At 35.5% G+C, this 25,386-nt stretch overlaps 1 protein-coding gene across 1 annotated transcript in view; it reads left to right on the top strand.

The window, feature by feature from the left end:
* Positions 1-25,386, top strand: part of FSIP2 (fibrous sheath interacting protein 2) — a 149,289-nt gene that overhangs the window by 97,821 nt on the left and 26,082 nt on the right. The window contains exons 15-17 of the mRNA XM_055398640.2: positions 570-606; positions 3,344-12,290; positions 14,181-23,665. Coding sequence (XP_055254615.2) covers positions 570-606; positions 3,344-12,290; positions 14,181-23,665 — 18,469 coding nt within the window. The remainder of the gene's footprint in view (positions 1-569; positions 607-3,343; positions 12,291-14,180; positions 23,666-25,386) is intronic.

The following is a 25,386-nucleotide window of genomic DNA, read 5'->3' on the forward strand; positions in this document are numbered from 1 at the left end:
ATACATGACCACAGGAGAAACCATAGCCTTGACTAGATGGACCTTGGTTGGCAAAGTAATGTCTCTGCTTTTTAACATGCTATCTAGGTTGGTCATAATTTTCCTTCCAAGGAGTAAGTGTCTTTTAATTTCCTGGCTGCAATCAGCATCTGCAGTGATTTTGGAGCCCAAAAAAATAAAGTCTGACACTGTTTCCACTGTTTCCCCATCTATTTCCCATGAAGTGATGGGACCAGATGCCATGATCTTAGTTTTCTGAATGTTGAGCTTCAAGCCAAACTTTTCACTCTCCTCTTTCACCCTCATCAAGAGACCTTTGAGTTCCTCTTCACTTTCTGCCATAATGGTGGTGTCATCTGCATATCTGAGATTATTGATATTCTCCCGGCAATGTTGATTCCAGCTTGTGCTTCTTCCAGCCCAGCGTTCCTCATGATGTACTCTGCATATAAGTTAAATAAATAGGGTGACAATATACAACGTTGACGTACTCCTCTTCCTATTTGGGAAAAAGCTACATAAATAATAACAAATAATAACAAAATTATCAACCTTTCTTGACTTTACAGACAACAGCATCTCCTACGAAACTGCTTGCAAGAAAAAGTATGTATCATAAAACTCATTGATAAAGCAGCATATTAATGATAACTTTAAATCTTTCATAGTAGAAAAAAACTATGCAATCATTTACTGACATTAATGTCCCTCTTTGCCCATTTTTTCTTCTTTAAAGTTCACTTCCAGTTAATTCTTAGATTTTGCAGTAGTCTAAAGGGATGGCATCACCGACTCGATGGACATGAGTTTGAGTGAACTCCGGGAGTTGATGATGGACAGGGAGGCCTGGCATGCTGTGATTCATGGTGTCGCAAAGAGTCAGACACGACTGAACGACTGAACTGAACTGAACTGAAAATTCTCATCAAAAGATAATTTTGCCCATTCAGGAAGAGGTCTCATGGAGATGGGCAGGAAGTCAGGGGAGGAGCATTAAGGGACCTAGCCCTTATAAGAATAGTGGCAAATAACCATAAACCCATTCTGTCATGGGAAGCCACTACACATCACTTTGCAGACTTGGCTCATGAGTTGGGATGCCTGGATTTGTCCTGAGTCAATTTTGTGGGAAGAGACCTAGTCACCCAAGAACAAAACATAATAAGAATAGCTTTCTTTCATATGTCATAGTCAGCGTAAGAATAATAATATAGTTTTATCCTTTATTATCTCTGGTAATAAGAAAAGCAAAAAACAATATATGTATTGAATGTCTGTTTATATGTCATAGTAGATTAGAATAAATTGTTTTTATTCAAAACATTTGATTTTGGATGTTGTATAATGTTTTGGATGTTGTATAATAAATGCAAAATGTATAAGAAGATTCAAGGATTAGAGCAGAATAAAATGGCTTTCCCTGGGGTGCCCCCAAATATTCTTTAATGTGTCAAAAGAGAGTATGCTGCATAAGTGTTAACTTATCTTTGATTGTTGGCCTAATATGGGTATAACTGTGTGCTTGTTGTTCAGTTGCTAAGTTGTGTCCAACTCTGTCACCCCATGGATTGCAGCATGCCAGATTTCACTGTCCTTCACTGTCTCCCAGAGATTGCTCAAACTCACTGTCCGTTGAGTCAGTGATGCCACCCAACCATCTCATCCTTTGTCACCCCCTTCTCTTCCTGCCTCAGTCTTTCCCAGTATCAGTGTCTTGTCCAAGGAGTCAGCTCTTCACATCAGGTTGGTCAGAGTATTGGAGCTTCAGCATCGGTCTTTCTAATGAATATTCAGGAATGACTTCCTTTAGAATTGACTGGTTTGACCTCCTTGCTGTGCAAGGGACTCTCCAGCGCCACAATTTGAAAGCATCAATTCTTCAGCACTCAGCCTTTTTTATGGTCCAATTCCCACATCCATACATGACTACTGGAAAAACCATAGCTTTATCTATACTGACCTTTGTCAGAAAAGTGATATCTCTGCTTTTTGTGCTAACTTAAGGCAGTATTTTGGGTGTGAACAGCCCCATTACAGAAATCCTATTATTTTTTTTTTGTTTTCTCCTGCCCACATGACAGCTTTCCAGGCTTTGCTGCCAGTTACTTATGTTTACTAGTTTTTGTTTTGAGTCGTAACAATTTTGAACAGACTATTAGTTTATTATAGGCAAGAGGATTTTTATTAATACAAATCCAAAGTATGTTTTCAGTACATAAGCAGAAGTATATAGAAACAGATGGATTCTGTTACTGAGGCTCTTAGTTCAACTTTAAGTAAGTAAGTAAGTGAAAGTCGCTCAGTCGTGTCTGACTCTTTGCGACCCCATGGATTATACAGTCCATGGAATTCTCCAGGCCAGAATACTGGAGTGGGTAGCTTTTCCCTTCTACAGGGGATCTTCCCAACCAAGGAATCAAGCTGGGGTCTCCTGCATTGCAGGTGGATTCTTTACCAACTGAGATATCTGGAAAGCCCAAACTTAAACATAGGATAGCACCATTGACCACTAAGGAAATAGTCGTTCAAATCTAGTCCCTGAGGTTTTATATCAAGCTCAAAAGGAGGAATTCTCTAAACTTATCCTTGCTCAACCCTCTTGACTCTTTGAGATGCAATTCTAGCCTGCCCTTATTTTCTATCTAAACTCATTTGTTCCTTCACTGTATCACCTTTTCTCTGCCTTCTATGACAGTTTCCATTGATACTATTTTGTTAGATACAAACCCATTCAATCTCCATAAAAACATGAACTTTTTTTTTTTTTTTTTTGCTTATTAGATTCTTAGCAATTAGCTGTAGTCCTTTCCCTATAAACAAATCACAGGCTCACCTCTGCATCAGGGATTGAGAGGAGAGCTGGCTTCTTTTCCATCATTACTCAGCTAGACAGATGCCTCTGAAAGCACCCAAATGTTTTGACCATATCTGTTTGAGAAGTAATTTGTTAGAAATAAGCTGGTTCATTTTAAAATAATTTTGCTAGGCAGCAATTTGGTGATTTTTCATTTTCTTTTTACCCCAAAATTCTTTTATCTAAGCCATAAATGTTAGGAAAAAAATAAATAAATAAAAATGTTCTGAGGGAATGGGAGCCAAATGGAAACTTAAATTTTTTTTTTTACTTTAGTAGAGAATAAACCAACTTGAAATTAATTTGAAATTCTAAATATATACATTTACCATGTTCTCTTTATAACCATGATGGTATCAAGCTATGCGTTGTTTGATATAAAACATCAAATGTTACCCTCTGTTGCATCATAGAGTAGTTACATGATTTCCTATCTACATCATAGATAGTTACATGATTTTATTTTCATTCCTGCTTTCCTCAAACCAGGTAACTTCTGAAGAACTGAATAGCATAATTCAGAATATAATGACCTGGGTTGTGGCTACAGTTACCAGTATATTATACCCAGCCATCACAAAATATGAAGAAAGGTTGAAAAATAATACATATCCAGTGTCTGATGACTCTGTCCTCTCCTCAGATAGTTCAACCTTTTGTAGCACATGCAGTGAAGAGTTTACATATAGAAGCTATACTTCTGCAACAACTAAATCATTTAAGAGAGAGCCCTGTGCATTTGCAGTTGACATATCAGTAAGGAGACCAACCACACCATTAAAGTCATCTGTCCATGTGGAAAAAGCAGTTGTGGGAAAACCATGTCACATTACAGGACAATCTGTAACAAATGAACTAAAATATAATGAAACAAGCATGGTATATACATACCCTGACCTCAGAAGTTGTAAATCTGATAGTCATCTTCTAGCATCACTTGAAACAGGCACAAAAAAATCAAAGGATGCTACCACTGAAACAGATGGTTTAGAGAATCCATTTTTTTCTGATCAAAAAGCAAAAGCCATGAATGAAATGAAGAGTTTAAAGAATGTTTTTGTTAACTTTAAGTGTCACTTAAAAGGGGAAACTGAATTGATTTTGGAAAGCATTTTTCAAGAAATAATGTCTGATTTAACACATGCCATTCCCTCTATTTCTTCTGTTACTGCTGAAGTTTTTGTTGACCAAAGTGAGCCTGTAAGAGGAGACTTGGTTTCCAATGCTGATATCTGCTCAGTAGCTTCAGAAATTGTGGAAAATATGCTTGAGAAGCTACAGTCTGCAGTTGAGAAAAAATGTGTCCAGATATATTCACAAGAAGATTTATCAGTCAACATTCAACCAAGCCTAACACCTAGTGAAGAATCTCTCACTCTCTCATATGGAAAACCTTTAATAGCTTCAGTGCCTTCTACTGCAGAACCCATGTGTGATGTTGCAGAGGATATGGTGCATGCCATTTTAGAAAAGCTGATGACTCTTACAGTTTGTAAGCAAAATGAACTTCCTCATCTTGAAGAGGCAACTAAACTTTCCTATCAGCAACATATGACAGACCCATCATATATGTGCCATATAAAAGCTAACAAAAAGAAATCCAATCCTGAACTTGATGCAGCTAATTTAATTGTTAAAGAAAAGATACAAAATTTAATATCAAATATTCTTTCCCAGTCCTCTTTGGTTGGCTATATAGAGGAAGCAATCAGCACTATACTAGGATATGTACAAACTGAACTTAATAATGAGAGACTTATTGCGTCTGAAGAAACAGTAGTACTCCTTAAGTTGCTTGATGATATCTTTACCCAGCTACATCAGGAACCAGTAAAAGCAGGTAATCAAAAATGTAGACATTCTAGACTGGGAAGTCCTTCTGACACTGAAGTAAATTACAGACTCACTGGCACTAGATTATCTAACGGCCCCAGGTCTGGAAGACCATTTCCACCTATTAATGTTCCTGGCATGGTCCTTTATTCTGAAGATGATAATGAAGAAATAGACAGAATTGTGGAAAATGTGCTTGATTCATCTTTCAAAGATGAAAAAGCAAAATCACGAGAACAAATTCCTGAACATTGCTTTACAAAAGGAAATCCTTTTCTAGAATATCAAAGAAATAGCAAACTACCTACAAAGCCTGCTTCTCCAAGAAGCAAAGCTACATTTCATAGTCACAGGTTAAGGACTGAGCTACCATTTTTTAAGGATAGAAAAATTTTGAAGGAAAAACCTTGTTCGAATAAAGACATTTTATTTTTCAGCCAAGATCAAAAGCATCAAATACAAAAAGCTTCAGAAAACACAGTTAAAAGTATTTTAACAGAAATGCTCAAGGATATATCTTCTGTTCCTCCTGGTCAGTTAGAAAGTAGAACTGACAAAGCTTCAGTTCTTGCTTCAGAAAAACCTCAAGAACCATCACATCAAGAATGGATGGACCAGCTGTTTTCTGTGTCAGAAATTAGTACAGTAGCTCAGGAAATAACAGACATTATACTAAACATACTTTATAAGGCAAGCTGCATTCCCAGTACCACCAAAATTTCCATTTCATCATCAGTTCATCCAGATTCTCTAGAGAGTCCTGACACTCTCCACATGGTCAAAACAGGGCCAAATAAAAAGCCACTAAAAATATGTTTCAACAGTGAAAAGAAAATGAAATATTTATCTTCACTTGATGGAGATCTAGCAGAACCTTCCCTGTTAAAATCTGAAGAGAGTGAACCAAAACCTGCAGATGAAATTACTGATAAGATCATTAATGCAGTTTTTAAAAAGCTGAAGTTATTTATTTGTCCAAAATTGCAAATGGGCTTCAAACCTTCACTTGCAGAGAAATCTTCATTACAGTCTCAACTTAGTACTTATACAGCTAAAGTGGTAAACATCGTTTTGCATGCTATCCAGAATGAACTAGAACTCAGTGAGAAAAACCTAAATCTTAGGGAAAGAAACTATACTAAATCCCTCACAGGTAAAGTATGTTTTACTGACACTAAGAAATTAGAATCTCTTGTCTCAGATCTCAATGATGACATCATGGAATCACCATTATTAACTTGTATTTGTGAAATATTAGCAAGTGGACATTCAGATCAAAGCAATATTTCACTCTCTTCAGATAACTCGAAGCCAACAGCTTCACATGGATCTGATAATGTTGATAAAGGGAACATTTTGCCAAACAGACAGGATAAAAAATCTTTTTACAAAATTTTAGCTACTCCATGTGCTCTCCATAGTGTCATTAATGGAAAAGAACTCAAAGAGAATTCCAGATTACAAGTGTTAGATAATATTGGGGAAACACTCTATGAAATGTTAAGCAAGCTCATAGGGGCCCACCCTCACTGTCAGCCATCTTGTTCTAAGCTAAGCAGAGAGAAGACAAATAAGAATAAGCAAAGAGCCACTGAATTACAGTCTAACATTCAGCTCATTTCAACAACAATTTTGGAATATATCATTGCAAAATTATGTAGTGTCGACACAGATACTAGTTCTGTAAGTTCTGGATGTAAAGCTATCTCAGAGTCTCTCGATATTGACAACCTTTCATTTACTTCAATTATTGAGGAAATGGCCAAATGCACTGATATAATCTCCAGCATAGTTTCCAGGATGGTTCAAGAGGGTAATAAAGAGATGACTAAAAGCATGGAAAAACCTATTGCTCTCAAATCTTCCAAAACAGGGAGCACAAAAGAAATACATTCAAGTAAGCTAAAAACGATAGCTTCAGATATTCTTAATATGGTTTTTGCTAAACTGGAAGGGTTTGCCAATGGAAATTTAGAAACTCTGGGTTCTACTAACGATGAAAATAAAAAAAGCAGTGAGATAAACGTGGAATGTGAAAGCCCCAGTGTTTTCACAGACACACATGAAGAACTATTGCAGTCAGCTTTATACACAAAGGCAAAAAAAGTATCAAGTGCTATTTTGAAAGCTATTCAAACAGAATTAAATATGAACTCACTAGATTTGAGGACAAGTGTGAAAACACCACCACCTGAGAAACAAATGCTAGAGAATATTGTCAGTTTAATCTTAGATGCAGTATCCTCAAATATGCTTAATGAAATTGCATCTGAAGAGACAGACAGTGGAACTTACCGATACAGGCCAATCTATGGAAATTTTCTTCCTGGTGGAGGTGAATCAGATTCATTTCTAGAAGATGCTACAAACACAGAGAAAGAATTCATTGGTGAGAGAATACCACTAAGGGAAGAAACTCACTCAGATTCTCTTCAACAATGGGTTCTAGAAAGAACCTTAAACAAACTTGAAGTGAAACTCAAAGAATCACAGAAATCTCCAGTTGTTCCCATTATAAGAAATATTTTGAATGAAATCTTTCAAAATGCTTTGGTCAGTCAATTAAAAATGCTTTCTCTCTCCCACTCCCTTTTAAGTGACATCCCTCACAGTGTTGATGAGCCAATTGCTCAAACATCTGTTCCATTTATAGATAAAATGATGGTATCTGAAACAGATGTAACGATAGTGGCAGATGATGTTGTTACAACTGTATTTGATAAACTTTACACAGCTGCTAAGACAGAGACAATTGCAAGTGAAAATAGCTATAAAACCATCACCTTCTCAGCAAATGTTTCTTTCCATGAACACACCTATGGAAGAGGAAAACCCTCCATCACTGCACTGAACAAGAATCCGTATACTCTTAAGTCCAGATTTAATATTGACAGACAGGCTAAAGGAAACATAGTTGAAGATATTGTACAGGCAATATTAACAAGTTTAGAAACTTTTGCTACTTCCAAAGTACAGTCTCTTTTTTGTCCCCAAATCAACTTCACAGTTCCAATGGCTTCACCTGTTCAACAGGATGAGAGTACATTAAGCAAAGCTTTGTCAGCCAAAGATTTGTATTCTGAGGGACAGTTTTCCTCTTGCTCAGTGGATAATGTTATATCACAAAATACCAACTCATTTTGTCAGCTCTCTTTGAACAAATTAAATACATATGCAACAGAAGTGGCCAGAAAAATTTTAAAAGGAATAAAAAATGAATTAGATAAAGAGAAGGAAACTTCTTTTTTAACTAATAACATTGTGGTTTCTGAAAGTATTACAAGTCAAATTGTTAACACAGTGTTAGATATTGTATCATCCAAAGGAAAATGTGACAAGAACAGTTCTGACAAAGAGATCAGTTCAGATCAGCAAGAAGGTATTATTGAAAAGCTGTTTAATAAGATTGAGTATCGAAAAGTACTTCAGTTTCAAATACAAGATACCATTGAAAGTGTCTTATGTGATATTTATGAAAAAACACTCACCCAGAATAATCTGTCATTCGCCACACCCACATTGAAATGTAGCATAGCTGGCAAGCATTCCAGAGCAAATTCTGACATTGAGGGTGTAAATAAAATTCTTCCAACGGTTTCAGTTCCTAAATCAGATGTTAGTTTGATATCCAATGATATAGTAGATATTGTACTTCATAATCTCAGTTCTGCTGTCATGCTTAGCATAAATGCAAAGGATCCTACTTCCACTAGATTGCCTCTGACCTTTTGTGATATGTTTCCAAAAGCACAGCGTCGACAGTCGCTTCTTATGGAGTCAGAAAGTGAAAGAAAAACAGATCATTTTCCATCTTCAAAAATTCTTAAACCATCTTATGTTAATGATAGCCAGATAACTATAGTAGAGAAAGAAGACCCCAAGAAATCTGTTCCTGACCCATGTGAGGAAAGTGCTAACTGCATTACTCAAAGTATTTTTAATTGGTTAGAATCATTTGCCACAGAAAGAATAGATTCGTTTATTATGCTTGCTTTCCAGCCTAAAGAAAAGTCATTTGTGAGACCAGAACTGGAAAACTGTAAGCAAGATGGCATCATCTTTCATAAACCAAGCCAGGTGGAATCAAATGTGAATATTCTGAAAATATCAAATGAAACTATTCTCAGCCAAGAGCTCTCGGATTCCACTTTTGCCAGTTACAGAGAAAAACTTGGATCTACAATTCATCTATCACAAGATAGTCTTAAGGAATATTCTGACATCATTGCCAGTGCCATTTTGAATTTTATTAAAAATGACTTAGACCTTGAAATCCAAAAGATGCAGCCATATCCAAACAATGTTTCATTCCAAGAAATTACCATTGTAAGTGAAATTACCAATGGTATCATAAAGAGTTTACATAATAAAAGATCTGCAAAGGAAATCAGTTTTTACTCAGAAGACAATCCTAATTTATTTTCACAATTAACCGTTTCAAATGAAATATCACTGGGACAAAGCGCTCAGGAAAAAGACACCAAACTGTCTCTGTCAAAGTATCCGTTAGAACAAAACCAAATGGCATTGGAAAGGGAAAGCCAAAGAATTGTTTTAGAAGAAATATTTATGAGAAATGAAAAATCAAAACAAAAAGAAAGAACTGCATTATTCAGTGCAGTGGAAGAAGTTTTAAGTAAAGTGTATCAAAAAATAATAGAAATCATAGGCCATTTGCCTTCCTTTAATGAAATACCCCACTTTATATCTAACTCTGAAACATCAGACATAACGCAAAAAAACTTCTGTCAATCACATATCAACAGTGTGGCAAGTGACATAATTGTAAATGTTTTGGGGAAAATGTACTCTGTAATTGTGACATCATTATATGAAAATAATGAAGGAGAACCAGCTGACAAAAACATTTTACCAAAGAAACCACCACGCGTCAGAGAAACTAAAGCAGGAATAGGAAGTAGTGTCATTAGATTTGTGCTACCACAGGTTTATCCTTATGCAGACAGTCGAAATATCTCTCTGTTGGAAAACACTTTTTTACAATATTCACCATCACAAGTGGGGAAAGATTTAGTCCAAGTGGTTCTCAATAAGATCACAAATTTTGCCTCATTTTATCTTGAAGAGATCGTGTCCCATGAAAGTTGTTCTGATGAGTTGCAACCTTTAAGACTACACAGTTCTAAAGTGAGCACTAAGCTGAGTGTTAAAACAAGTTTAAAAGCAAGACCAAAAGTTACTCCTTTACCTAAATTTAGAACAAAACCACACATAGGGCCTAGTCATGCTAAGGCCAAGAGCAGGACCAAATTAAGTCCTGGAGAGAAGACCCCAAAAGACATCTACTCCAAGACTGATATTGGGCTGCCACACATCCTATCAACAGGAGATGCCAAAAACTTACTGGAAATGAAACTGCCTACTTCAGAACTAAAAATGTATGCCAAGGATATAATAAGTAATATCCTGGAAACAACTGGTAAAGAATTGGAAAAGGTGACAAAAGCTAGAGCAATGGTAAGCAATAGAGCTTTACCATCTGATCAAATCATGGCAGCAAATAAAATAGTTAATACAGTTTTGCAAGGATTATATGCAATCAATAACCACAATTCGGCTAACCCTATCAAATTCTCACATCTGGATGATCCCAAACTTTCACAGGGAAATATAGGTGCAGAGTCTCTTGCCAAACCACAAGCCTGTTTTTACTTGGAAAACGTTTCTTCACAGTTAGAACAGATTTTTCCTAAAGAAGGTATATTTAAAAAAATGTTTGACAAATGGCAAGCAGAATCAAATGACACGGAAAACGAAAAATGTAAGCTCTTGATGATAGCTGAAAATGGTTTGACTGAAATTTCAATAAAAGCAAAAGAATTAGAATATTCTCTTTCGCTTTTAAATCTGCCACATCTTGAGGACTGTGAAAACCAGTTTCATAGTTGTTTTAAGGGAGCTTCTACTAGAGCTGAAGACACCAAAGCACAGATTAATATGTTTGGAAGGGAAATTGTCGAAATGCTGTTTGAAAAATTACAGCTGTGCTTTTTGTCCCAAATACCCACCCCATATGGTAAAGAAACTCCAGCAAATAGGAAAGAACACATTACTACTAAAAGTAGATATGGTTTTCCAACCAAGGATATCCTCAGCAATGTACCAGTATATAACACTAAAACCAAAGACCAAAGTACTTTGGGCTCTAGCAACCAAATTGTTCACGAAATTATAGAACGGATTTTAAACATGTTACAGTCATTTGTGGACTTACAGTTTAAACATGTCTCTAAATATGAGTTTTCTGAAATAGTGAAAATGCCTGTAGAAAATCTTTTTCCTGTCCAACAAAGACTATTAAGCAAAAAGATATTGCCAAAGTTGCAACCACTGAAAAAATTTTCTGATGAATCCAAGTCAAGTACTATTGTTTCCAAGGAAAATGTACAGAATACCCTTCTACAGGTTCATTCATTCCATTCAGAATTACTTACATATGCTGTTAATATTGTCCACAACATGCTTGGTGTAATTAAGAACAAGCTAGACAAAGAAATTAGCCAAGTGGAACCATCTTCTGTCAACATATTGAAAGAGAACACTGCAGCAAGTGAGATCATTGGTACACTGATGGACCAGTGTGCTCATTTCAGTAAGTCTCTAATCAAAAACCTTCCCAAGGAAAATTTCTTCCAAGGAGTAGAAAATACTTACATTGTTAACCAGGTTGAATTAGCAACTAATAAGAAAATGCCCAAGTCAAAGTTAAAGGAAGTAAGTTTTGGGAATAATCTTCCACAAAGCAGTGTTCCAGGTTTGGGTTTTTATTCAGAGGAAAATATGAAAAAACAGTATAAGTCTTCATCAAATTTACCCTCATATTCCAGAGCCTCTGTAGAAGACACAGTTAGAAACTCAGAGCCAATAAGAAGGCCTGATTCAGAAAACAGACCTTCATCTTCTAGAAACAAAGTGCAAGACACATTCCCAAAGGAATCTGACTTGGGCTATTTTGATCAAGCTATAAAAGGAAATAACTCCCTCCCTGAAGGGAGTGTCTTACAAAAACTGTTTAAAAAAGCAAATGAATCCACAGAAACAGCGTTAAAGCAAGTAATGTCATTTATAGAAATGAGAAAAGGTGAAAATCCAAGAGTGTTTCATTATGAGATCTCCAAACCAGTTGTTGAGCCTAACCAAATTCAGACAAGTGTTTCTCCACTCAAAATTTGTTTAGCTGCAGAAAATATTGTCAGTACTGTGCTGTCAAGCTATGGATTTCCAAATCAACCACACATTAATGAAAGCACAGAAACAATGAAACCATTTTTCATATCAAAGCAAGACCCTTTGTCTATAACATCTGGAGGACAAAAGAATGAGGAGAAAAGTCTGCTTAGAATGTGGAATAAAAGAATCAGCTATATACTTGAAGGAGAAAACAAAAAATCTGAGGTCAGAAGGGAAGATTTTTCCTTGTTGCAAAAATGGGAAAATAAGAGTTACCTGAAAATAAAGACTCTGAAGGAAGTTGAAGTCATTGCTTTTGCTGACCATGAACTGGGTCCAAATGAAATTCATCTGGTATCCAGACATGTCACAACATCTGTGGTCACATATTTCAAGAACTTTGAAACTAGAGGTAAGTAAGAGTGGGCTTAATTTAGAAAGAAAATAATCAGATATATGTAAAAGAGCTCCAGTTCAAGAAGCTTCATTTACTGTTTTTCTGAAAACAGCCTTAGAGGGAGGGTGTTTAATCATTTCTTAATGTAACAGGATACTAAAAAATAAAAAGTTAAACATTCATATGGTTTGAATCTGAAAAGGTATATTTCTCATTTTTCCATCTCTGCAGATGAGAGAAAATGTGACTATTGAAAAGCAGGAGATTTTGGGTTGAACGTGAGGTCTGAGTTCTAAATGTTTTTAAGGTTCGCATGCATGACTTCTTTATAACTATACCAAACGTACAGATAACTGATTGAAAGTTGTGTTTCAACTTTAAGGTTTACAATTGAAGTCATTGCTGTGATTAGTTACAGTTTATAAGAACAGTGGTATTAAACATCTTGTTTTGTTTGTATCCCAGTATTATTATATTCTTTTTAGGTATAATACTCTAAACATATCCTTGAGAGCATTTTTTTAAAAGGGGGTGAAGATATATTTATCTATATATATATTTAGCTTCTCAGATGGCTCAGTGGTAAAGAATCTGCCTGCCAATGCAGGAAACGTAGGATACGTGGGTTCAATCCCTGGGTCAGAAAGGTTTCCTGGAGGAGGAAATGGTATCCCTCTCTCGTATTCTTGCCTGGAAAACTTCCATGGACAGAGGAACCTGGCAGGCTGAAGTTCACAGGGTTGCAAAAGAATCAGACACAACTTAGCGACTGAGCATGCATACATCTGTATGTTTGGTTGAACTATATGATAGCCATTTTATGTCAAACCTGATAATTATTGGCAGTTTCATAAAATCCCATCTAATACTATTATAGCCTTTAACTGGATCATTAATTCCAGTTGCCAGTAATTAATTGCTACTTTACCAGTCTAGATACATCACTTAACCATCATTGAAATAGTGGAACACATATTATCAGTCCTAACTACTTGTACAGTGAGGCCATTTCATATAATTAAAACTGGTATTATTTCAAGGTGGACAGTTGGGTGTGTCTTCAATTCCAAGCTTATAATTTCTTCAAGCACACCCTAACTGAACTTACAGAATAAAGAAAAACAAAGAAAACAGGAGAAGATAAGATTCATAATCCCATCCCATTGGTATTTGACTCTGTGGTGGTTGTTTAGGTCGACTCTGACTCTTTTGTGACCCCATGGACTGTAACTCCTCTGTCCATGGAATTTTCCAGGCAAGATTACTGAGGTAGGTTGCCATTTCCTTCTCCAGGGGATCTTCCCAACCCAGGGATCAAACCTGTGTCTACTGTCTTGGCAGATCAGATTCTTTACCACTAGCCCCTTCTTTCTATCATGTCTCTTCTCTATGCCCAGACATGTCCAGGGTTCTTCAGTGATGTCACTCATGCTCCTTCCATCTGGAGCTCCCTTTCCTTACTTCCTTCATCTCGAGATATCTAAACCTGTCTAACTGTCAAAGTTCAGTTTAAAGCCTCCACTCTCCACTGGTCTTGCCTAATTCCACAGAGATCACTGTGCACATGTTAAGATATAACACTACACTACACTTGGAAATCATTTCTCTGCCCCAGGAATTCCAGCTCTTTAGGGCACCTTAACCATCTAAGCAAAACAGATACCAGAAGTAGAATTAGATATTTGAATTCTTCAGGGTTATTTTCTCAACTTTATGGCTAAAATTAAGATTCCACAGGTGGGAAATAAGTATCTGAAGAAAACACAGTATTTTTCTTGACTAGATTTTTTTGTTTTTTAGTGAGGTGTTCCAAAGATGAAATTCACACATAAACAATTATCAAAATACTGAATTTTTCATATGTCCCTTAATGTATACTAAAATGGTAATGTTTTCTTTTTTAAGTTTCCAGTGAGAAGGTGTCTGTTGTTTCCACACTGTCAAGGAAAAAATATGAATCAAAATCGCCTCTAAGAAGCATATATAGTGATTCTTCACTTTATCAATTTTGTGAACATCTCACTGAGTCTGTCATTTGCCATTTAATGTCAAGCATTACTGGTAGCAGCACAGATATTAGAGAAAAAGAGAAAACATCGGAAAGACAAAATTCCTCATTTAACACTATTGTTTCAATTGATTCTCAAGTGTTTGAGAGTAGGTCAATTTCTCTTGGAGAACTTGCTCTAAGTATCTCTGAAACCATCACTGAAATCCTTTTAAATAGTAACATCATAGAGACTGACATTGCCCAGCAAATGTTTTCATTAAAAAGAAAATACACTTACAGCCCAGGAGTAAGTGCTGCTGACTTTGATGATCTCTTTCAGGACCTCTTAATAGGTGTGATTCATGTACTGTCCAAAGAAATAGGGTTAAATCATCACCTTGAAAACAGTGGAAGAAACAGACCATTTCCCATGCTCAGAAGTAATAGTGTGCCCATTTGCAACAGAAGACATACCATGCAAAGACAGAAAGGTTCCAGAGACTGGGGATTAGCTACTCACCAAATTGATCATATCATTCAAAAAAATAAATTAAATTATTTGGCACACAAGTTAGATAGTCTGGCTGGTAGCCTAAAAACTCCTGAATCCAAAGAAATAGTCAACAGAATTTTCAGTATTGTTTTAGATTTGTTTTTACCAGATGAACAGCCAGATGAGGCTATAGATTCTGAAATAAAAGCAAGAACATTTTTCTCATCATATGAAGGGCAATGTAATAACATACTTGGAAATAACTTAGGGCTCTCCCCTAAATCAGTTTTCCTTCTCAATGTTGTATGTGAGAAACTAATCAGAACACTTTTAGAAAAATGCACAAACTCTGTCTTTCTTGATAATTGCCCTCTTTCTGAAGAAGTATCAGCAGAAGAATGTCAACTTTTAAAAATACTTCAAAGTGTAGATGAAGAAATTGACTGCTGTAATGGAGCAATAGACTGTGAACAATTTCAAGGGGATTATATGTCAGACATTTTGGAAAATCTGGCAGAAATGGATCCAGATTTATTGTCATCAGACTCTATGCTTACTATTATTTCCCACAACTTGGTTAAATCATTGATGGATAAACTACGTCATGGTATACAACTCCCCCAAAGTCCACCTTTTGCAAACAAGCATCTGAAGTATGGAACAAGGGAAATACAGTCTAGTTTTATAAAAGTAAAAAGGCCAGAATTAACAGAATTGGAAGAAGGTAGAGGCTCTTTAGGACGCATGAGTTATTATGGCCATGCTTTGACAGGACCCCTGAATAATCCCAGTATAGTTAGCTCCAAAATACAAGCACCATTTGGCAAGAAATATTCAGTACGTTTTGCTAATGTGCCACCTCTTAAAAGACAGGGAACAAAGGATATGAATACAATAGCCATCCATAATAAGCTGTATCCAGGAGATATGTATACAGGTGTTTATTCAGCCACATTTTTAGAGGACATAATTTCAGAACTGTTTTTTAATCTCTCTATTTCACTGTTGGGCAGAAATGAAAACATCATGGATGCCCAGCTCAATGAGATGAATACATTATTTGTCAACAGTGTAGTGAATGAGTTTAATAAGGCAAAGGTCACTGTTTTACGGAATTCTGAAGAAAGGCTGTGTTTTCCACCAATCCATAAAGAAACTCTTAGTAGCATTGTTGACTCAGTTTATTATGGTGTTTTACAGCAATATAAATCAAAAGTGACCTGTGGTGGTAATCTGGCATGTGAAAGTACTTCAATAGCAGAACAAATAACTAATAGCATATTGTTAGAAATTTTGGACTACCAACTCCCATCTTGCTTCAGGGAAAAGCTCTTACACAATTCATATTACCCTCTCAATGCTGAAATTATATTACAGAAACTTCAAAATAACCTGAGAGACTTTACTTCCAAAACTAGGTCTTTAACAGACTATAGCACAATGTTATCACAATCATTTTTAGAAGATATCATCAGAAGACTTTTATCTCAACTCATTCCTCCACCCAGTAAAGCTTCCTCTTTGGAAGAAAAAAATTTTGTGAGTTCAGATCTTAATGAAATGTCTACCTGTATTATAAATAAGGTTATATCAGCCATTTCAAAACATAAAATTTGGTTCACTATATATGATAACCAATATCTGTGTACAGGAAAAAGTCTCCAGAAGATGGTGGATTCTGTTTACAGAAATATTATGCAAACCAATGACTGTCTTATTTCAATACAGAAAAGTATACTCAGCCGAAGCCCGATTTTGCTTGACCGAATAGCCAGTTTTATTATCCAAGAGATTATTGAAAATCACCTTCAACCATTTTTGTGTGGAGAAGGTTTACCTCGTCCAAAGACTCCTTCAGATGCAATATCGAATATGGTTAAACAAGTTCTCAATGAAGTCATAGAGTCACACAGACCCCAGATGCCATCAGCCCCAGGTATTTACCCTGAGACATTTGTAAGGGAAATTGTTGCCAGACTTTTATCAAAAATTTTCAGTCCAAAGCATAACACTGAAATTGAGCTGGAAAACATGACCCAAAAAATTGTAAACTCAGTAAATAACCATTTTGACAAAGCTAAAGTTCACCTTCTATATAATGACAAAGAACAGTCTTATGCCTCTGTAGATACAGATATTGTGGACGAGCTGGTCACCTCAGTTTATAGAAATGTTTTAAAACAGTATGGATTAGATCCTGAGTTCGATAAAGAGGCTGAAGACAGCAGTATTTTTGTGGAAAAAATTACCAACTTAGTTGTGGCAGCTATTTCAGATTACCTTCTTCATCCGCTGTTTTCTGGGAATTTGTCATCTTCATATTCTCTTTCAACAACTGACAATATTGTTCAAGACATTCTTAGTAACATCAGTGGATCTGCCACACCAAGTCAGAGTTTATCTCCATATAACACCTTGCTGCCATACACATTTTTAGAAGACATGATCAGAGTATTATTATCTAGAATTTTCCCCTCTGCACATAGCATTGTTGCAAACAGAGAAATTCCAAAAGATAGATCAAAAGCTAATTTCAATGAAATTGCTTCAGATATAATCAGTGATATTAGAAGGAAAATTTCCCAACATGAAATTCGATTCTCAAAAGATGAAGGAGAAACCAAATTTCTTTATTCAGAAGATGATATCCACCATCTCGTGGACTCAGTATTCAAAAATATTTTAAACTCTGAGTCTCAAGAATCAGTTGAGCCAAGAATCACAAGTAGTAATGATGGTCTTATTGACAGGATAGCAGGTTTTATCATTAAACATGTCTGTCAACAACATCTTCAGCCATTTGTGGATGGAAAGTCATTACCTTCTTCATCATACACGTATTTGGGTGATGAGAGAAGGCAGTGGTTTTATGCCAGTGTTTATTCCTCAGCTTTTTTGGAAGATGTTATTTCTGGGGTTTTAAGCAAAATATTCCACAGATGGTTAGGCATTGTACAAACAAAATCAGTAAGAGATTCAGAAGATGAACTATTTGATAAAGCTGAAAAACTCATATATTTCATAACAGAGGAATTCTCAAAAGCTAAAGTTAGCATTTTAGAGAATGCAGAGAAAAATTTATGCTTTCCTCCAGTAGAGAGAGATGTAGTCAAAAACATTATTGACACGGTGTTTAGCAAAGTTGTGCAAGAATATGAAATGGAAATAATGCCTGATAAAAATTTTCTAAATGACACAAAGACATTGGCTGCAAAGATAACTAAAATCATCCTGGCTGAAACCTCTGATTTCCAAATTCATCCGAATCTTACAAAAAAGCTTCCATTTGGGTCACAATCCAAACTTAGTAGTGATATTTTGATAAAGAAAGTTCACCGTGACATTACTAAATCAAGATCCCAAAGACAGGCTTCGACAATATATACTACTATGTTATCACATACTCATTTGGAAAAAATTGTGTCTCAGCTTATATCTCAGATCAGTCCATTGGCCTCTAGTACAGAACACCCAGATACTTCTCAATCAGACTTAAGTAATACAGTCATAAAACTGATAAATGAAATCATGTCAATAATTTCAAAACATGTAGTATGTATTATTAAACATGGGAATGAAAAGCATAGTATGATTTCAGAAAAAGATATCCAATCCATGGTTGATTCCATTTATGCTGCTCTTTCCTGTTCAAGTATATACCAGTCTCTTACAAAAGATAAAAAAGATATAAGTAATATACCTGTTTCAAAAATAGCAAGTTTTATAATAAAAGAAATATTTAACCATCATCTTCAGTCTTTTTTATCTGGAGATAAAACTCTCCTTTCAGCTGCAGTTGATCAAACTTATAAACAGAAAGTATTAGATCCTAAAGAAAAAGAGTTGTCCTTCATCATGAATTCAGCTGTCTTTTTGGAAGAAGTAATTTCTGAACTTTTATGTAAACTCCTTTATGCATTCTCACACAATGTCTTGGCTGCTGAAAAACCAGATACAGTAAAAGCCAAAGTTACTGGCATTGTTACAACATTAGTAAAATCAATTGTTCTGGAGTTCACCACATCAGAGATTTTTCTTGCAGATAGCTTTGATGCTGATATGTATTTTTCAGAAGGATATAAAGAAATGGTTCAAAGGATAGTCAACCTTACTTATGAAAAAATATTAGATGAATATAAATCTCTGATTCAAATATATAGGGCTATGCAAAGTGACACTGCTTGTTTTGGAAGAAAAATATATAATTTCCTTTTGGAAGAAATTTATGACTACCAGGTAAAGTCATTAGTTTCAGGAGAATTAATATCTTCTTCCTATTCTTCTCCTCAAGCTGATAAAATCATCAGAAATGTACTCAGTGTAATCACAAGAGATAGCCATGCCTTGCCATCATGTATTACTGTGTTGCCACATTCTCTTTTAGAAGACATGATTTACAAGCTTCTAGTGCATATCTTCCCTTTGACTGACACTGAAAGTGAACTAAAAGAGGAAGAGGTTTCAGATTATGAGTTCGTGGATGCAGCATCAAAACTAACTGATGAAATCATCAAAGAAATTTTTGAACATGAGATCCGTCTTGCTACAGCAGAGGAGAATGCAGAAAGTGTGCAATTAGAAGTGATTGAAGATTTGATTAACTCTATATGTAACAATATTTTGAAAAAATCTGAATTTCAAGCTGAAGTCCAGAAAGATGCAAACAAAAATGGAGGCTCATTCCTCAGTAAAATAGCTGGATTCATTATGAAGGAAATCATGGATCATCATCTGCAGCCATTTTTACATAGTGAAGAATCATCTTCCAATAGCTTATCTAATCATGACCATGTCTCTGTACATACTATACCTAGTAAAAAAAAGACACAGCCCTCTCTATATTCAGCAACATTTTTGGAAGACGTAATTGTTGACCTTGTTCGCAAATTTTATTCTCTTCCAACTATTACTGAAGAGATTAAGAAAAAAGAAAAACCAGAGCCAGATGCTGTGAGCTTGGCTATAAAATTTGCAAACTGTCTGATAGGAGAATTTAGGAAAAGTGAAATTAAAGTTCTACCAAATGCTGAAGAAATGTTTTCTTTTCCACCAATTGATAAAGAGACAGTTGATAAGATATCTGATTTTGTGTATGATCAGTTCATAGGAACCTATGGATCTAATGATATTCAGAAGAATGGTAAAAATAACATTGTTATAGAAATGATTGCTACTTTAGCCCAGAAGGCAATCTCTGCTTTCAAGATTCAACCACTTTTTTCAGGAGACTGGTCTTCTACTTTCTTTTCATTTCTAAATCCAGATAACATCACTCAAAGGGTTAAACACCTTCCACAGCAAACTTCTACACAGATAAACAGATGCTTAAAAGAGAATCAACTTACTTTACCAGAACAGTCGTATAAACACATGTCTCTGACTTCAGACCAGAAAAATGTGTTGGATACTTTGGAAGTAGATAGAGGGGCAATGAGCAAAAAGAAAACTTTGGAAAATAAGAAGCCATCAATGAAAACAGGTGATATCCAAGACCCAGTGGTTACCTCTATAACTAGTATTATGAAAAGCAACATAGTTAACCTGTTATCAGGGCCAGCTGCAGGTGTGGCAAATAAAGAGAATAAAAACAAAATGGGAATTCCAGTTCAAAAATGCAATGTATCAAAAGTTACTTGTCCAACTACTAGTGTGAAAACTAAAGACAAACAGGAGCCATGTTTGAAGGGAACACTTAAAAATAATGAAACTGACAAAAGAACATCAGCTTCAGATAAGGAGGGGCAAGGTAAGGAGGTACACACACAATTTCTAGTAGCTACTGATGATGAAAGGGAAATCTTTCAACTAGATTTTAAAATAGACAATGAGAAGAAGGTTGACAAAACAAGAGAAAGGTCACTAAATACAGAAGACAACCCCCTTCAGTTATCTTCTTTGATAGCCAAAGTGAGAAATACAGAGAACACAATTGAGAAACCTTCAGAAGCAGTTACCCAAAAGCCAAACGACAAGGAGAGGAAAGACTCTTCAGTTCAAACAGACGTAAAGGAAGGACAGTACTCAGATTATGAATTAGTCCAAAATGTCACTGAAAATATTTATGACAATATCTTTGGAATGTACCATTCTCAAGAATCAGCAGATTATTTAAAACAACAAAGTCTTCCAAGTCATACAGCATCACCTATAACTCAAGCATTGCCTGTAACTCAAGAGGTTGGCAAGGATTCTGCACAGTCTGTTTTAACAAAGGATTTATCCCTCTCAGCCAACAAAAATCTCCCTGCCAAAGAGAAAGAAGAAATAGAGAATGCAAGCAAAATAGAAAAAGAGAGGGAGAAGGAGAGAGGGGGAAAAAGAGATAATGACAGCGTGAAAGTTAAGGATATTAAAAAGGAACCTAGTAAACCAGACAGTCCTCAGTACCCACCAAAATGTGAACCTGGAGTTTTCCCTGCTAAATTTTTAGAAGATGTTATTACTGAAATGGTTAACAAATTGGTCTTTTCTTCCTCACCAGAAACACCAACATATGATGGATGTCAAAATGTATGTGATGATGAAAATCAAGCTGAACTCTATGACACAGCTATGAGACTTATTGATTCACTGTTAAAGGAGTTTTCTGATGCTCAAATTAAGGTATTTAGGCCAGATAAAGAATATCAGTTTTTTCCACCTGCAGATAAAGTGTCATTAGTTCCTAAGGAATATCCCACGCATAAAGAATCAAATATAGATGAAGCACCATGCAACATTAAGAGAATAACTGTGGATAAGAGGCATATAATGACTGAAAAACCCTCTTCAAATGAGATACTTTTTTTAGATAAAATGTCATCAATTGATAAAACATTGGTCAACAAAGTTGTCCATGCCTCTGTGTGCAATATTTTGAAGGAATATAAATCTCAAGACTCCATTTGTAAGAATATTAAGAGTAATGGAGGACATTTGGCAAGAAGACTAACTAATGCAGTGATAAATGAAATTTTTCAACATAAGCTTAATTTTATATTGTGTGATGAGTTTCCAGCTTCATCATGTTTGCCTCTGGAAACTAAGGATGTTGTTAGAAAGGTCCAAAAAGTGGCTCAAACAGCCAGCAAAGAATGTCAGACATCATCACCATATACCATCATGCTGCCTCATGAATTTTTAGAGAATGTGATTTCTACTCTTTTATCTAAAATTTTCTCAACAGTATCAAACACCAAAGCAGAAACATATGAGGGCAGCTGGTTTACAGAACTGGATTTCCTTCAAATGAAATTATTAAGTACAGTTACAACAGAGATCTCCAAAGATGAAGATATGATTATACAGTATGTGGAATCCTTATATCCCAGTGATGATGAAATTATTCAATTAGTGGTTCAATCACTCTATGATAATCTCTTGTCACAATTTGGGTCACAAGAGAGTATACAAAATTGTACAGCCAGTGGATGTAGAATTCTTTCAGAAACCATAGTTGACTTAATTCGACAAGAAGTGACTGGCAATCAGTTGCAGAACTACTTTTCTGGAGAGCTAACACCGTATCAGTGTGCAGAAGTTGACAATGTTGTTGAAAATATTCTTAAAGATGTGATCCAAACGTCTCACATTCCCCAGCCTCATCCATCACAGATGCGTATACTGCCTTATAACATAATAGAAGATATTGCTCTAAAATTTTTATTGAAGCTTTTATCTGTGTTTCCAAAGGTCAATAAGGAAAGACCCAAATCCCTAGAAACTGAAATGCAAAAAATAACATCAAAAATATTAAATTCAGTACAAGAAATTATCTCCAAAAATAAGATTAAAGTTGTATCACCATCAAAGGAAATACCTACTGCACCTTTAGCTGACAATGAAGCTATTGAAAAAGTAGTTAATTATGTTTATACCAGTATTTTAAAACACTCTGGCTCGCTCACTTCTATATTTAAAGATTTAATGGGTAAGAGTAATGTCCTCTCTGATGTAATAGGGTTTTTAATGGTGAAAGAAATCTCCAAATCTAAATTTCAGCCTCAAGTAGAGGAAGAATTATCAGGTCCAGAATTAGCTCTGGAAGCTGTTAAAATTATGGAAAAAGTAGTCAAAATGGTTGATGAATTTAAGTCTCAGGAAAAGTCTTCATCCAAAAAAGGTTCTATGTTAGATGCCACGTTTTTAGAGGAAGCACTGGCCTTGTTCTTGGCTAAAATAGTAAGGTTGCCAAGTGATTCAAGCAAACATACAAAAAACTTATCAAAACCTGAATTAAATAAAATTGCATCTCAACTGACAAAATCTGTGACGGCTGAAATTTCAAAGAGTAATATTAATCTTGTTGCTGCTGATTCTGAAGAACACCTTCTAAATCCAGAAAGTATAGAAATGGTTTCTCAGGTTATTGATTCTATTTATAGTAATGTACTACAGCAATCTGGAACCCAAAAGGATCTTTATCATGATATAAGAAGTACAAACAGAGTTTTCCCTCAAAAAGTGGCTAATTTAATTATTAATGAAGTTTCAAATTTTCCCTTTGATTCAGTTAGTCCAAAGAATTCAAATGCTGGTTTCTTTGGAGATCTAGACATTAACAGAATTGTTCAAAAGGCACAAGAGCATGCTGTTAACATGATTCCTGACTTAGATAAAGAATCAACCAAAGATTCAATTGTAGAGGACTCTGCAATTAAAATAGTTCCACATGTTGGGAATAAACCTCTCAAAATAGATCCAAACATTATCTCAGAACATTTAGCAGTAATTTCTATAAAAACTCAGCCCCTTGAGAAACTTCAGACGGAATGTTTAAAGAATACTGGACATAGCATAGCAGAACTGAGAAGAGCATCAATAAGTGGAAGAAGTTATCCCTCAAGCACACTTACTATGAGAGAGTTGAAGAGAGAAAGACGGACCTCACTGAATAAGACAGGACGACTAGATATAAAGCCCTTTGAGGTAAGTATAAAAAGAATAGCAAAACAAAAAGTGAGAAATGGCTGTTCTGTTCCTCAGATGGATATATGAGAATGTGTTTTTTGTTGTTGTTATTGTCTAACCCAATAGGAAAGCTGGTAGCACAAGTTTATGTGTATAGTTAGATGATTTCCTGGGAATTGCCATACCAGCTCTGAGGTTCATTCTAAAAGTCTCGGGCTAGTTTTCCTAAGACAATCAATTTAAACTTAAAAATAATAATAATAATAATGAGAATACAGGGATATACCCTTGACTGGCCTTCCCAGGTGGCTCAGAAGATAAAGAATCTGCCAGCAATTCAAGAGATCAGATTTCAATCCCTGGGTCAGGAAGATCCCCTAGAGAAGGGCATGGCAACCCACCCCAATATTCTTGCTTGAAGAATTCTATGGACAGAGGAGCCTGGCAGGCTATAATCCGTGGGGTCGCAAAGAGTTGGACACGACTGAGCAACTCTCATACAAACACATACACACACACACACACACACACACACACACCCTTGACAGCAGAATCGTGCTGACTGAAATAATAATAAAACTATCTAAAATAGATTTCTCAGATATAAAGCTCTACAGCAGTAATATTACTCTTTTTACTTTTAGCAACATTTGTTAACACACATCAGAATACAAACTCTTAGTTTATACTAGTTTCTTATTATTTCACTTTAATAGTCTTCCTCAGGTTCTTCTATAATCTCAAGAAGTGTTAAGTTTCTTCTTATCCTTCTTCTAGATTTAGCTGCTTTAATGTTTCCATATTTATGAATCTGTTTCCTCTTGTTTTAGTCCCTAATACTGCTCTGTATTTCCATATTTAGGCCCCAAATATAGTAAACTAATGGAGACTTTAAAATGCAAAAATGATGTCCTTATTACAAGGACACTATACAACTGAGGACAAAGGATGGTCTGGCCAATGGAATTACACTAATCTACACATTTTTATCAGAGCCCCTTGTACTGATCGTGTTCTTTCATAAGAGGACTGAGTGTGCCTAGGGTATAATCTATGTTTCGACAATGAGCCAAGTTTTATAGAACTATTCTCCCTAGAGCAGACACTTAAAGTAAATTTTCTCCAGCACTGTCCTGCAACCCATTGAACTAGGTATCAGGGCTGTTAAATATGTTAATTGGCACTTATGTTTTCACATCAAAGTACTGAGATTATTATGGGAAGACATACTAATTTAATCTTTGCCTCAACTTTTTTGAACCAGATAACAGTCTTTTCAAGCTCTAAAAGTTATTCCTTACACGGATTCTCATCATTTTTATTAGCATATTTTTTGGTAATCTTCATTCATATACATATGTAACCCCTTAGGAGTAAAATTTGTGTTAAAAGACATAGAATAACATTGCTCAAAAGTAGTTTTTAATTATATGTAGAATTGTCTGTCACAAATCTCACTCTTGGTTACCCATTCTCTTTCATTAAGTCATTTATAGACCACAGAAAGCAGGAAGAGAATATTTAAATGAAAATAATGGCCATTTTCCTCTTAAGGGGGAGAAAATTCATCTAAAAAATAAAGCACAAATAAAGCAGACCTAGACAACTCTGATAAGACATGACTTGAAACAGTCTGGGTATCAATGCTATCAATCTCCTGCACAGGGACAAAAAGACTAAAGAATAGTAGATTAGAGCAGAGAATCTAGGTATTTGTTGGCTGTGCCCCAGGGCTTTAT

This window comes from Moschus berezovskii, chromosome 2, assembly GCF_049115385.1.
Source record: "Moschus berezovskii isolate FMDL1 chromosome 2, NW_MosBer_1.0, whole genome shotgun sequence".
In the NCBI taxonomy this organism is placed as follows: domain Eukaryota; kingdom Metazoa; phylum Chordata; class Mammalia; order Artiodactyla; family Moschidae; genus Moschus; species Moschus berezovskii.